This window comes from Pongo abelii, chromosome 1 (genome assembly GCF_028885655.2).
Source record: "Pongo abelii isolate AG06213 chromosome 1, NHGRI_mPonAbe1-v2.0_pri, whole genome shotgun sequence".
NCBI classification, from domain to species: domain Eukaryota; kingdom Metazoa; phylum Chordata; class Mammalia; order Primates; family Hominidae; genus Pongo; species Pongo abelii.
The window spans coordinates 2,408,242-2,422,068 of NC_071985.2; the positions used below are offsets into that span (position 1 = coordinate 2,408,242).

Here is a 13,827-nt window from a genome sequence, read left to right on the forward strand (position 1 = left end):
TAAAAATGCTTACCTGTATTTTTAGTCACTGCATCTGTAACGCGGCCCTCACAGAGAAGTCACTCAATAAAAATTACAGAAGGAGAGAATAAACGAGTAAATCTTTCCAATGTGTTGTCTGACACTGCAAATGTGATAATTTTTTTTCTTAAAAATCTATGAAAGGAGGATAAAATTTTTGATGCTTTTTAAAAACAGTATACAGTATAAACTATACTTTTGATGATAATGTGTCATGCTATTTTTTACGTAAGAAAGAATAGCAATACTTCAGATATTAAGCTACCACTTTACATAGCAAATTACAGGGTATGAAAAAGCTTTCCAAACCTAGACGAGTTCCCTTTATACATGTCACTATATAAATAGTATAGACATTTTTAGTTCTCGATGACATTTTGTGTAAATTATTTCATTTGATGTGATGAATCCAACTGTTCAAAGCAACACAACAAAACAAGTGCTTGCACTGGGCTGGCAATGATGATCAAAACCAAGTTCTACTGGAACCAAGGCTGGGCAATGCAAGAGTGGCAAGAAAATAAAAGCAGACAGACAAGAGAAAAGGGGAAAGCTGGCAAAGAAAGAAGCAACCAGCGTGCTCTACCACAAACACAATGGTAGAAAGAAGGAAGGAAGAGAACCTGAGGGGGAGAAATGATAGGGAGATCTGGGAAAGCGAACAGAGAAGGACCACCTGTGATAGCACAGCAGCGTGGAGGGGTGCAGGGGGCAGAGTTACTGCCTCGGGGTTCCTAAGTGCACGAAAAATGCTGTTCATAATTACTTGGTTATTAAGAGATCATGTTCTATATCCTCTAATCACAAACAGAAGGAAGCATAAAAAAAAACTTCAAAAACAATTCCAGTAAAATTAGCCAAGTATGAGAGCGGAGATCCCCCAAAAGGCCAAGAACATCATCTGATTTCTCATTGTATCCTCAGCACCAAACACAGGGAAGACTCTTAATAAAATTTTACTGAAAGCACAAACAAAAAAAGTGTTTGAAGGCCAGGCATGGTAGCTCACGCCTGTAATCCCAGCACTTTGGGAGGCCGAGGCAGGTGGATTACTTGAGGCCAGGAGTTGAAGACCAGCCTGGCCAACATGGTGAAACCCTGTCTCTACTAAAAATACAAAAAGTAGCAGGGCATGGTGGTACGTGCCTGTAGTCCCAGCTACTCGATAGACTGAGGCACGAGAATTGCTTGAACCCAGGAGATGGAGGCTGCAGTGAGCTGAGATCGTGCCGCTGCACTCCAGCCTGGGCGACAGAGTGAGACTCTGTATCAAAAAAAAAAAAAAGAAAAAAAATGTTTGAATTAAAATTTTATATGTTCAAATCTAAAATTAAAAGAAATTTTTAAAATAAAAATCCTAAGTTTGCATTTATAAGCAAACCCACAATTGCCTGGATATTTTACTTAGTCCAAAACCTCATTGTTAAGGTATTAGAAAATATTAAGCATTAGTGATTTTTAGCATTGAAACTTTAAAAACTCCTTTCCTGACAGAATTAGGCAGACTTTGTTAAACTATGCTTCTCAGAATACAAAGGGTAGTAAGTATTCAGAAAGCAAATGTTTAACAACCTGCTTAGCATTGTCATAGGAAAGTAAATTAGTTTTCTAAGTCATGTATATGAAGCTTTTGGGGTTCTTAAAATAGCTTAACTTAATAGATCAATATAATCTTAGGAAAGGAGACCATTATGTATTAACTTCATAGAAAAGACAACTTTAAACACATATAATTTCCACTGTTAGCTGTTAACCAGTAGAAGTGACATTGCGTTTTGAGTCTGAGGAGGGAATATTCCATTTAGTTGTAATACACAACATTAATTTAACAATCTGCCACCTTAAATTATTTTTTCCCCAATATAAACAGTTCTTTTATTTCTTAGAAACAGGATGACTCAGTTGGGTACAACTTTAAATTTAGTGATGTGGGGAAAAATAATTTGGGAAATGGATGTTGATTAATTGTAGGCTTTGGAAATACATGTCAATAGATGACTGAAATATACAGGAAATATGCTATAGACCTTTGATACATCCATGACAAGACCCCTGTGCATCTTCAACACAGCTGAGTAGGGAGGAGGTTGGAGATAAAGGTTACCAAAACTCAAAGAATTGCTCTGGAGGAGACATCTGGCAAACTAGATGATAGAAATTTATCCAGCCGAACAGCTTTCAGGCAGAAGCAAAAATTGAAATTCCAGAAGTTCCTATTATCCCCTCAAATATGAGTTACTGGGGAAAGATAGTTCTAAAAAGGCACACCATATGATTATCACTGTGTAACTAGTCAAATGTTGAAATAGAGGAAAACGTTTTATAAGGTGGGCAAGACAACAGGAGCACTCTGCTCCTTCTTCACAGTTTATACCTAAAAAGGTAAAATTAGACCACTTGGGTTCTCCCTTTACGGTCAACTTGATTATTGGCATGAAAAAGGGCAGTCAGATGATGGTAACTTTTTTGGTATTACAGCTAAGCTTTGAATATGGGTATATAAGCTTTGCATTGTTAACTTCCTGCACCAGAGATTTAGTTAAAATGTACAAGAGAATGAATACCGGATTAAGTGCTTTACCATTAGCTCTAATTTTTTTAAAAACTATTTTTAACATTGTGGAAAAATATATATCACATGAAACTGCTATTTTAACTCTTTGTAAGTATACAATTCAGTGGCATTATTACAATTAAAATGTGCACCATCACCACCATCTATTTCAACATTTTTCATCGCCCCAAATGGAAATTCTGTGTCCATTAAGCAATATTAAATAATTTTGTTAAGCAAACACTAAGAAAAAAACCAACGGTCTGTAGAGAATTAACTGCAAATGGCAACCAAGCTGGTCTGATTAAAATAAGAGAATGAATAGTAAGCCAAGTGCTTTACTATTCTATCTAATTTTGGCAAGAAAAAAATTAAAAAGAAAATCATTGTTTATAAAGAATTGACTATAAATGGCAATAAAGGGAGCTAGTAATATAACAATTATAATTACCTTAGAAAGCTTTTCACAGTCTTCTATTTTCACATGTATTTTATTGTCTACTTTGGCTTTGTTACTTTTTCATTTTCCCTCTTATTATTTTTTTTCAATGATAATGCTGATTTAGAATACAATGAGTACAAATGGGACTTAAAAGTGAACTTGGGGGGAAAAATGGTGAAAAAAAGGAAGGGCAGCTAGTACCCTAATTTTCAGAGAAGAAAACAGGCTTACAGAGGTAAAAAGCAACTCCAAGAAGCTGTTAACTACCTGGTGGGATTGTACTGGAACTAAGGCAATCGAATTCTGCTCTACCATACCAGGCCACCTTCGTGAGGGTGCTGTAGTTTGGATACGGCTTTTACCTTTTCTTTTTCCAAACTTTTTTTTTGTATTACCAAACAATGAAAAATGGTCATTTTTCCTTAATCTCTTTTTTTTCAACTTACTATAAGGTTAAAAATTAATCCAGTACCTCTTACATTTTAAAATGTTCCCTCTATTCTTTAGACTATTTTAAAAGATTTTAAAAATATATTAACAAGAGGAAGAAACAGTAAGTACATATCATATTTTATCTGCTAGATGTATGAGAAGAAAAATGAGACTTCCTTATTAGAATGTGACTATTCTGGTTTTGATTCCAATTTCTGGAACTGCCACATAACACTCAGGACTATAAAAAATGGATATATACAATAACGCTCACTCTAGCTGGAGGCATGCAATAGAACATCTTGTAGTATGAACATTATAATGATTAAAAGTCATTTTATTCAATACAAACAAATGTAAAAACTACTAATAATTAAAAGCTTATGTTAACTAGAATTTTCCCTCATGTTTGAGACAAGGGAAAACTGACAAAAACAAGGCAATATTTAATACATATATACGTTTTTTAAATGCCATTACTTTTAATCGTACTTCATCTCTGATTTACCTCTGCAATCTCTATCCTTTTGGCAAGATCATCAAGAGAAAGACAGCTGTCATCAGAAGGCAGATTCTCCTGCAGACTATAGGATGCTTCTTCAGGAGAGAGATCTTGAAGGAGGTCGGAGTCGTCGTCTTGGTTATCTTCATAGGAAAGGGAATCTTCAGTATCTTTTAAACATCCTTCTAAAAGGCTGTTCAAATAGTCTTCTGTTTCTTTGTTGAGTTGGTCATCTTTATCTCCCTTTTCCTCTGGGGCCATACACACCTCTGGAAGCAGTGTGCCTAAGTCAGATATTTGATTATTTCCACAGAGCACATTCTCAGAACCGTCTGAGTCAGCCTGCGCCTGTGGTGATTTTCCATCACTGTCCGTAAGATCAGGCTGCTGCAGCTCATTTAATTCATTGCTCTCAAGTTGGTCTGTGGGCAACGCCTCAGAAGCATCCCGAAGTGGCAAACGGAGTTCTTTCCTCTGAGCCTGTGAATATTTACCCTCAGAAATCAATGCAGGAGGTATACGGTCACAGCCTGGTAAAATCAACGGCTCTGTCGCTGACTTGCTGGAAAGAAACACCTTAGGGTCTTCAGCAATGCCCTCTATTCTGGCCACATCCTGGCAGGCCGCTGTTTGAGCCAGCTGCAAGCGACTGTCATCCTTACAAGCATCCTCAGAAGAGTCTGGCCCAGACGGGCTCCCTGCTGTCTCCGAGGACTGGGTGTGGAGCGCTAACGTGGCTTCAGCGCTGCAGAGCAGCTCCTCCATGTGGTCCTTTCCTGCAGTTACCGAAAGGCTTGGGGAATCTGCCTGCACGTCCATCTGATGACAGCAGGGACTGCTCCCCAGGGGCTCCTCTGTATGTTGGCTTTCTTTACTTGACTCTGTGCCAAGACAAGTTTTACTCTCTAAAGATGAAGAAAAATAAATTGTTAAAAATTCAAAACAACACTTTGTATAGGAAGGAAAAGAAGGGACATATGAATATGTGTAATACAACAATATTCTAACCCTTTCAAACGGAAATTCTATCTGTTGCATAATAGTGTCTTTAGGTAGAGGAAATACCTAAAATATTTAGTAAATAATCCTTATACATAACAGGGATTATTCAAAATCATGTGAATATGAATAAATCACTTAGTCCTCATTAAAATCAACGAAGTCATTTTCAAAGGTTTAAAAGATATTCTGAACTTTATTTATGAAACTTTTACATTAAACTGAGGTTACAAAAATTATTTTCAGCACATTTAAGGCATGGTGTATTGGGCCGGGCACAGTGGCTCACGCCTGTAATCCCAGCACTTTGGGAGGCCGAGGTGGGCGGATCACCTGAGGTCGGGAATTTGAAACCAGCCTGACCAACATGGAGAAACCCCGTCTCCACTAAAAACACAAAATTTGCTGGGCGTGGTGGCACATGCCTGTAATCCCAGCTACTTGGGAGGCTGAGGCAAGAGAATTGCTTGAACCCGGGAGGCGGAGGCTGCGGTGAGCTGAGATCAGCCATTGCACTCCAGCCTGGGCAACAGGAGCAAAACTCCGTCTCAAAAACAAACAAACAAAAAAAGACATGGTGTATTAAGTAAATATTTTTACATGATGAACCTCAGTAACACATTCATCATTTTAAATGTAAGAAAAGTAGTATGGGTCTGGTTTACTAAGATTAAAGGAACAAACTCGGTTCTCTTCAAATTTATAATTTGACCATAATACCACTAATAAATGTGTTTGCAAATTACTTGCAACTTCTTTTTTTTTTTTTTTTTTGAGACAGAGTCTCGTTCTGTCGCCCAGGCTGGAGTGCAGTGGCGCGATCTCGGCTCACTACAAGCTCCGCCTCCCGGGTTCACGCCATTCTCCTGCCTCAGCCTCCTGAGCAGCTGGGACTACAGGCGCCGCCACCATGCCCAGCTAATTTTTGGTATTTTTTAGTAGAGATGGGGTTTCACCGTGTTAGCCAGGATGGTCTCGATCTCCTGACCTCGTGATCCACCCGCCTCGGCCTCCCAAAGTGCTGGAATTACAGGCGTGAGCCACCACGCCGAGCAACTTCTTAAAGGGAGGTAGCAAAGGGTAGCAATAAAAAGGATAAGTTTTTGCAACAAGTAGAAATGGGTTTGAATTCTGACATCTCTTTCAATTTCTACTTTAAGTAAAACCAACTTATTTTTCCTTCACTTTAAAATGAAACAGTTAAAAACCTCCGTGTGAATAATGAATGAGAAGTGCATGGATGGGTAGGTAACAGAGAAGCTTGCTCATCCTCGCTTTATTGGTACACTTAGCATTCATAACTATTTTAGAAGTTTTAACCTTTTTGGCCGGGCGCGGTGGCTCAAGCCTGTAATCCCAGCACTTTGGGAGGCCGAGGCGGGTGGATCACGAGGTCAGGAGATCGAGACCATCCTGGCTAACATGGTGAAACCCCGTCTCTATTAAAAACACAAAAAATTAGCTGGGCGTGGTGGCGGCGCCTGTGGTCCCAGCTACTCGGGAGGCTGAGGCAGGAGAATGGCGTGAACCCGGGAGGCGGAGCTTGCAGTGAGCCGAGATGGCGCCACTGCACTCCAGCCTAGGCGACAGAGAGAGACTCCGTCTCAAAAAAAAAAAAAAAAAAAAAAGAAGTTTTAACCTTTTTATACTAATATGTTGTTTAACTTAAATAAATAACGAGCCAAAGCTGAAAATAAAAGAGAAAATATGATGATAATTTTATTCCATTTTTTTAAATTTACTGATACTTTTTTTTTTTTCTTTTTCACCCTGGACTCCAAAAACATATTGATACTTTAATACTAATCACCAACTGACAATTGAGGCCCATACCATATCAAGCAAAAGGCATTCCTGAAACGTTGCCTTCAGATTTCAGAGCATCTGGTGCTGAGGCTGCCACCTCAACTCCGGGCTGCTGAAAGGTAGCTTATTCAGTAGAGTTCATAGCACCTCCCCTGACACCCTGACTCAAGTCCTCCCCTGACACCCTGACTCAAGTATCAGATGCGGATCAGGAGAAGGAAGAAGGGGTCACCTTTGGGAGAATACAGCCTTCCTTCTCTCTCCCGACCCCAAAGAATCACTCAAAGTTTGTGAGGCTGCAAAAAAACACAGGCACCTTTCACTTTCCTTTGTTTGCCTGCTTTGACGCTGGGCTTGCTGGTCTGCCCCTCCCTCTGTTAAAATGGGGGAAGGTTAGAGCAATGAGGGCCACAGCCAAATGAAAGGGGGCCAAGCCACTCCTCCATGAATTCCAGGTACCCAAAGGTTCAGAAGATGTCCCTCAAAACATGTCCACAGGATTCAGAGACTAAATAAGATTGGGGACCACAGTCCCACAGGCACTGTGAAAGCACAGGGCAGAGAGAACCTCCACATCAGAGGAATGTGTTGCTTCCAGCTGAGGGTCAGTTACCTAAAGGCTGCAGTTATCTAGGGGAGCAGCTTGGGAGTAACCTCCTCCGTAGCTGCTCCTGCTGGAGCCACCACACAACCTGGGTTCAGTCATAATCGCCAATCCAGCTAACTCCAACCAGGAGCAGACCGTGTTCCCAGCCCTGGCAACTGGAGGGCAGGGAAGAGCTTTGAGTACAGTGAGATTTAAATGTGAAAATCAAGTTCAGGATTGAATAGGGCTAAGCTCTAAATAATCGAAATGAGACAATTTTTTTTTCTTTTTTTTTTTTTTTTTTTTGAGACGGAGTCTTGCTCTGTCTCCCAGGCTGGAGAGCAGTGGCGCGATCTTGGCTCACTGCAAGCTCCGCCTCCCGGGTTCACGCCATTCTCCTGCCTCCGCCTCTCCAGCAGCTGGGACTACAGGCGCCTGCCACCACGCCCGGCTAATTTTTTTGTATTTTTAGTAGAGACGGGGTTTCACTGTGGTCTCGATCTCCTGACCTCGTGAACCGCCCGCCTCGGCCTCCCAAAGTGCTGGGATTACAGGCATGAGCCATCGTGCCTGGCAAAATGAGACTATTTAATAGCTTATAAGTGACTGAAAAGGTACAGAATCAGTCTGAGGTGCCATTCTGTGAGTAGGAGGTGGGGTGGTGGACAGCAGTTATGCCACGAAATACAACCACTTAAAGTATGGTATCTAATGAACTGAGATACCACTTAAGTAAGTGATAAGTAATAAAGACTATCTATGGGTACAATGTATTATTTACAGAATAGCCTGAAAATGGTTGCTTCATCCCATTATTTAGAAATACTACAGAAAATAATGGGGAAAAAAACTCCACCATAATTTTGGAAAAGGCAAGAGTTCCAAACTACATTCGGAGAGTCACCCACGTTGTTGACATTTCTCTTTAAAACACTGTTTGGTGAAACCGGGGCAACATTTCTTTCCCCAGAATTTAGTCCATACTCCCTCATAGGGTTATTCCTGGGACACCTGGATTGTTGACGCCTTTGATAATCCATACAATGTACTTAGCAGAAGCAGGCTGCATTCAATTAGAAATGGGAAGACCCAGGTTCTAGCTCTGAATCAAAGCACCAAGCAAGTGACTGAAACTTGGTACCTCAGTTTCCCCATCTGTACCACATGACTCAAAGCAGAGGCCAAGTAGGAGGAGGTGCTGGGCAGTAAGTCTCAAACTCAAACGCACAGCCTGTAATAGCACTTTTCCCAAGGTGCTCAACACAGAGACACATTCACACCCAAACTGGGCAGCTTTGTGATATTTTTCCTCCTTTAAGATTGTTATGAAGCTCATTTTACTGTGATTCCTAATATAAAAATGACTGGAAAAGAAAAGACGGAAGAACAGAGTCTAGTACGACTGACCCAAGGCAACATCCCCAACTTGTCTCAGAAGTGAAAAGGAGATAAAGTAAGATTTGAAAGAATAAAAATATACTTTGTAAAGAGTAAAAGGCTGGCCGGGCATGGTGACTCATGCCTGTAATTCCAGGACTTTGTGGGGCCGAGGTGAGAGGATCGCTTGAGCTCAGGACTTCCAGACCAGCCTGAGCAACATAGTGAGACCTCCATACCCACAAAAATTTTTAAAAATTAACTGGGGCGCCATGGTGTGTGCCTATAATCTCAGCTATTGGAGAGACTGAGGCGGGAGGATTACTTGAACCCAGGAGATCGCTGCAGTGAGCCGTGATAGTGCCACTGCACTCCAGCCTGGGCAACAGCGTGAGACCCTGTCTCAAAAAAAAAAGGGGGGGAGAAAAGGCAAAAGGCTAATTATGACATCATCGACATCATCGACATCACCATCATCATCATCATCATCATCATCATCACCATCATCATCATATCACTTCAGGGCAACTCATCCAAAACACCTGATACTTCCTGTTCAATATCAGGGCTCTCAGGCCCAGGAACATAAAGCCTAGAAATATATATTAATAGTAAAATTAGATATCAAGGGAAAAAAAACCCTAAAACATATTTATTTATTTTTATATTCTAAAGCTTTTATAATGAGCAACATGCCAAACATTTAGAAGAAAGCCTCTTAAAATCTTTTGACATAAAGGCACAAGGTGGTATGAAATACATCATAAATGCTTTAGAAATGTATATATACAAACTAAAGTATATCATATGTTAGTAAACAGAAAAGGGGAGAAATTAAATTGCTATAAATTATCAAGATATAGAGTTTTAAATATCTAAATTTACAGAACAAATTTCTGGTAAAGTGTATACAATAACTGTTGGTTTTTAAACAGAAAACAATGTATGAATGTACCAACACCAATTCTATTTCAGAGCATTTTGTACAACCTTTTCTTATTCTGTTAGATATATATAACCACCTACTGAAAACATAAGAATTTTATGTTTTTATAAGAACTTAGATTTTAAGGTATCTACTAATAGATGTCTAAAATGTGGAGCTACCCAATATAAAAAGTCTCATTTTGCTCTTTTTCTAGGAGAGGTATATGTACAAAAATGTAAGTGCAAAAAAAAGAAAAAAAAAAGATCCTTTGCAGCAATTCAGATGTAACACTTGTAAAAGATCAGAGGAGGCAGGTATCTTTTACATTGCTCCCTAGCTTAAGTTAAAAACATACCTGACTCTTTGGTGGTAGCTCCTCCTTCCTTTGGCTCTTCAGACACTAGTAACTGCGTAGAGCATTTCCTTTCCTGGGACTTCTCCACAGCTGCTATCTAAAAAGTTTAAAACAAGAAAACCCAACTTTTGGGGAAACTGTTGCATTAAACTAGGAAGCTGAAAATAACTTGGGAAAGGTTTCTTCATTTTCCAAAATAGTCCATACAACAGACATATGACACAAACATTTTTCCTAGAAATATATTCAAAAGAAACAATCTCTTACCTTATGTTTGGATAAAAGAGGACTGTAGAAAAAAAGAAAGAAAAAAGAATTTTAAAAAAATTACAGCAGCAATACGCTTCCAAACAAATGTCACTGAAATGGCTATAAAAAAATACAGCTTCTCTGGATTCTAATATTAGCACAGAACATTTCCACGGCTGAAACATTACCACTGGCTCACATAGTTCAAAGTGCAGCTATATCATGTGTTTATCTCCTTAGATGGCCAATTACTATTGGAAACCCCCAAAGAAGCAACAAATGCTATATTCCAGAAGAAAAAAAAAAAAGAATGATAACCTTTTGCTAATAAATAAAGACGATTTCACACACATATATTTTAAAAATTTCAGTTTATGTCATTTTAGTCTAAAATAGATTATGGTTGAAGATAATTTTGTTGGAATTCTCCATGGAAACAGATAACAAAAAGTATAAATATTAAATGTTAGGGAATACCCAAGATAACAGAATGTACATATCCATTAAAGGCACACACAAAAATGCTCATCGCCACTTTATTCATAATATTCACAAAACAAGAAACATCCTAAAAGTCTACTAATAATAGAATGAATAAATTGCTGCATAGTCATCCAAGAAATCTGTACTGCAATAAAACAGAGCAAACCACTGTTACATGCAACAACATGGAACAAGACATACTGCTGGGTGCAAGAATCGAGACATAAAAATCTATATTCTGCATGATCTCATTTATATAAAATGACAAGACAGGCAAATATATTGTTATAGAGTCCAGATAGTGGTTACTGTTGTGGGTGGGTACGAAGTTGGCAGGTGCATGAGGGAGCCTTCTGAAGGGCTGGAATGTTCCATATCTTGTACCTTGCTCAGAGTGGTAGTCCATAGACATATATGTTTATGCAAAAATTAATCAAGCTTGTACACTTTATGTGTAACTTGAAAATATTTCTAAATATTAAAAAATTTAAAAGTAATGATATGGGGGGAATTATCCAAATTTTGAAGCATAAAGGCACCATGCTCATGTCATGTTCAATAAATATTTGTGAGTGAGTTCTTTATCTGCTGCATGAGCTACGCAACAATTACCTTGCATTGTCTCGCTATTAACAAACACAGCTTTAGTTTACTCTCTCCATGATTCTGACAGAAAAGGAGAAAAAGTTATCCACAGAATGGAAAGTCTTTTAGCCTTTGTATTGAGAATTCATATTCTAAATTCCAGAAATTTGCACTAGTTTAAACACTATTGTGTTCCTTTGTCCTCAGAAATCTGGATCTCCGAATAAGGAATTTTTTTTTAAAAAGTAAGTGCCTTATTATTATTATTTAGTTTAAAAAATCCTACTCCTTGATACAATTCAAGCAACTGAAAATTACCTGGTAAATGCAGCTTTTCTTCTGCAAGATTTTGGTTAGATACTGTATTCTATTTGCTTTCCAGCATCAGACTACTCCTAAAAATGTTATGTTTTTACTACAACACATAAACATTAGCGAGTAGAATCAAAAGCCCTAATACACAATTCTGTCCATCTGAACTGCTCATCTCTTAACCAAAAAAAGATCAAAATCAGAAGTTATATTTTTAAATATCTAATCAGAAGAATCTTTTGAACCTATGTAAAGTTGACCTTTTACTGAGTTCAGTGTAAGAAACTCAATAAAAACTGAGAAAGGAACGTAATAAATGAAAGATTCTCTCCGGGGCCTGAAAGCCTAGGGGGATGAATAATTCCTCCCTCCTCAGGCCCAGTCCCAAGGCGCAAGGCCACTTGTGCGACAAGTGCACATCAGTGAGATAACAGAGGCAGGAAGAGGGCTGGCCGGAAGACATGTACCCCTGAGGATGGAGAGATTGGCCATCCGGGTACCACAGAGCAGTTACATCAGACAGGGACACTTCCTGTTTGCAAGAGACCATAAAACCCCAGCCCCATCCTCATGTAGGGCTGACACCATTTTAGGCCTCAGCCCGTCTATACCCAGGTGCTCATTAAAACAGTGTGTTGCTCCACACTGCCTTGTGCTGTTGGTTGGTGCACTCTCGGGATTTGAACAAATACTAGAGCCTTGCACCTGGTGCCAAAACCCGGGCCCTTGCTCACAACCTCTGTACCTTATTCCTAAAACTGCCCACTCTCCTTCAATATGTTGATGATCTGCTCCTGTGTAGCCCCTCTCAAAAAGACTGCAATGCCCATACTATCTCTCTTTTAAATTTCCTGGCAGAGTGGGGGTATCGGGTCTCCCCTAAGAAAGCACAAATAAGCACCCCCTCAGTCACCTACCTAGGCCTAGCTCTTACCCTGCAAACCCGAGGGCTCACAACCAACCGCATACCCCTCCTCCAGTCCCTCCCACCTCTGCAAACTAAGCAAGAAATTCTCTCTTTTCTAGGACTAGCAGGATATTTTAGGCTCTGGGTTCCTTCCTTCGCTCTACTTGCCAAACTGTTATACTAAGCTACTAAAAGCCCTCTCCATAAGCCTTTAAACCCTGCACAGCCGATTACCCAACCTTTCTGTCTACTCCAGAAGGCTCTCACCTCAGCCCCCGTCCTCACTCTCCCAGACCTCACCAAATCTTTCTCCCTCCATCCTGACGAATGGTGTGGAGTTGCACTACATGTTCTAACCCAGTCTAAGGGACCCGCCCTCCGATTGTTGCCTACCTCCCTAAACAGCTCGAAACCACAGTTATCGAATGGCTTGCTTGTCTCCAAGCACTGGTGGCAGCTGCCGTCCTCACCCTTGAAAGCCTAAAACTATCCCTTCATGCCAACCTAACAGTTTTATTCAACCCATAACATCAAAGACATGCTAGCTCACTGCAGTGTACTAAGTCTCATGTCTGCCCCATGGCTCCTTCAACTGTATGCTCTATTCATAGAAACTCCCCAAATCACCGTGCTAACCAGCTCCCATTTAAACCTGGCCATGCTCTTACCTGAAGCCACTACCTCCCAAGACCCTGCACACTTCTGTGTGGACACCGTTCAAACCTTTCTTATACCTTTTCCAAAACTAACAGATCAACCCCTTCCAGATGCCTCATTTCCTTGGTTTGTAGATGGCAGCTCCTTCCTACATCAAGGATGCCAACATGCTGGCTATGCTATAGTGTCACCCGCCCACACTATTGAAGCCAATCTGCTCCCCCTAGGAACCACCTCTCAAAAGGCTGAACTCATCACCCTCACTCGAGCTCTCACTCTAGCAGCTGGACAACAAATGAACATATATTCAGATTCTCGTTATGTGTTCCACATAGTGCACTCACACTCGTCCATCTGGAAAGAACGGGGTTTCCTAACTGCAAACAACACTCCTGTCATAAACGGCTCTCTCATCAGCAAGCTCCTTCAGGCTGCCCGGCTCCCGCAGAAAGCTGCCGTCATTCATTGCAGGGGCCACCAAACCCCAGACAATCCTATATGGGCTGGAAATGCGCTAGCAGATCAGGTGGCCAAACAAGTAGCCCTACAACCATGCAAGGCCAGTTTCTGTCCCTGTCCTTGTTCTTTCCTCTTTACTCCTCAGAAGAAAAGGACTTCCAGGCCCAGAACCT

At 40.3% G+C, this 13,827-nt stretch overlaps 1 protein-coding gene across 3 annotated transcripts in view; it reads right to left on the reverse strand.

Moving 5' to 3' along the window:
* CNST (consortin, connexin sorting protein) overlaps positions 1-13,827 on the reverse strand; it is a 117,383-nt gene that overhangs the window by 16,512 nt on the left and 87,044 nt on the right. For all 3 annotated transcript variants that reach the window (XM_024248621.3, XM_054549907.2, XM_024248622.2), the window contains 3 exons: positions 10,270-10,291; positions 10,003-10,099; positions 3,958-4,856 (listed from right to left, as the gene is read on the reverse strand). In XM_024248621.3, coding sequence (XP_024104389.2) covers positions 3,958-4,856; positions 10,003-10,099; positions 10,270-10,291 — 1,018 coding nt within the window. The remainder of the gene's footprint in view (positions 1-3,957; positions 4,857-10,002; positions 10,100-10,269; positions 10,292-13,827) is intronic.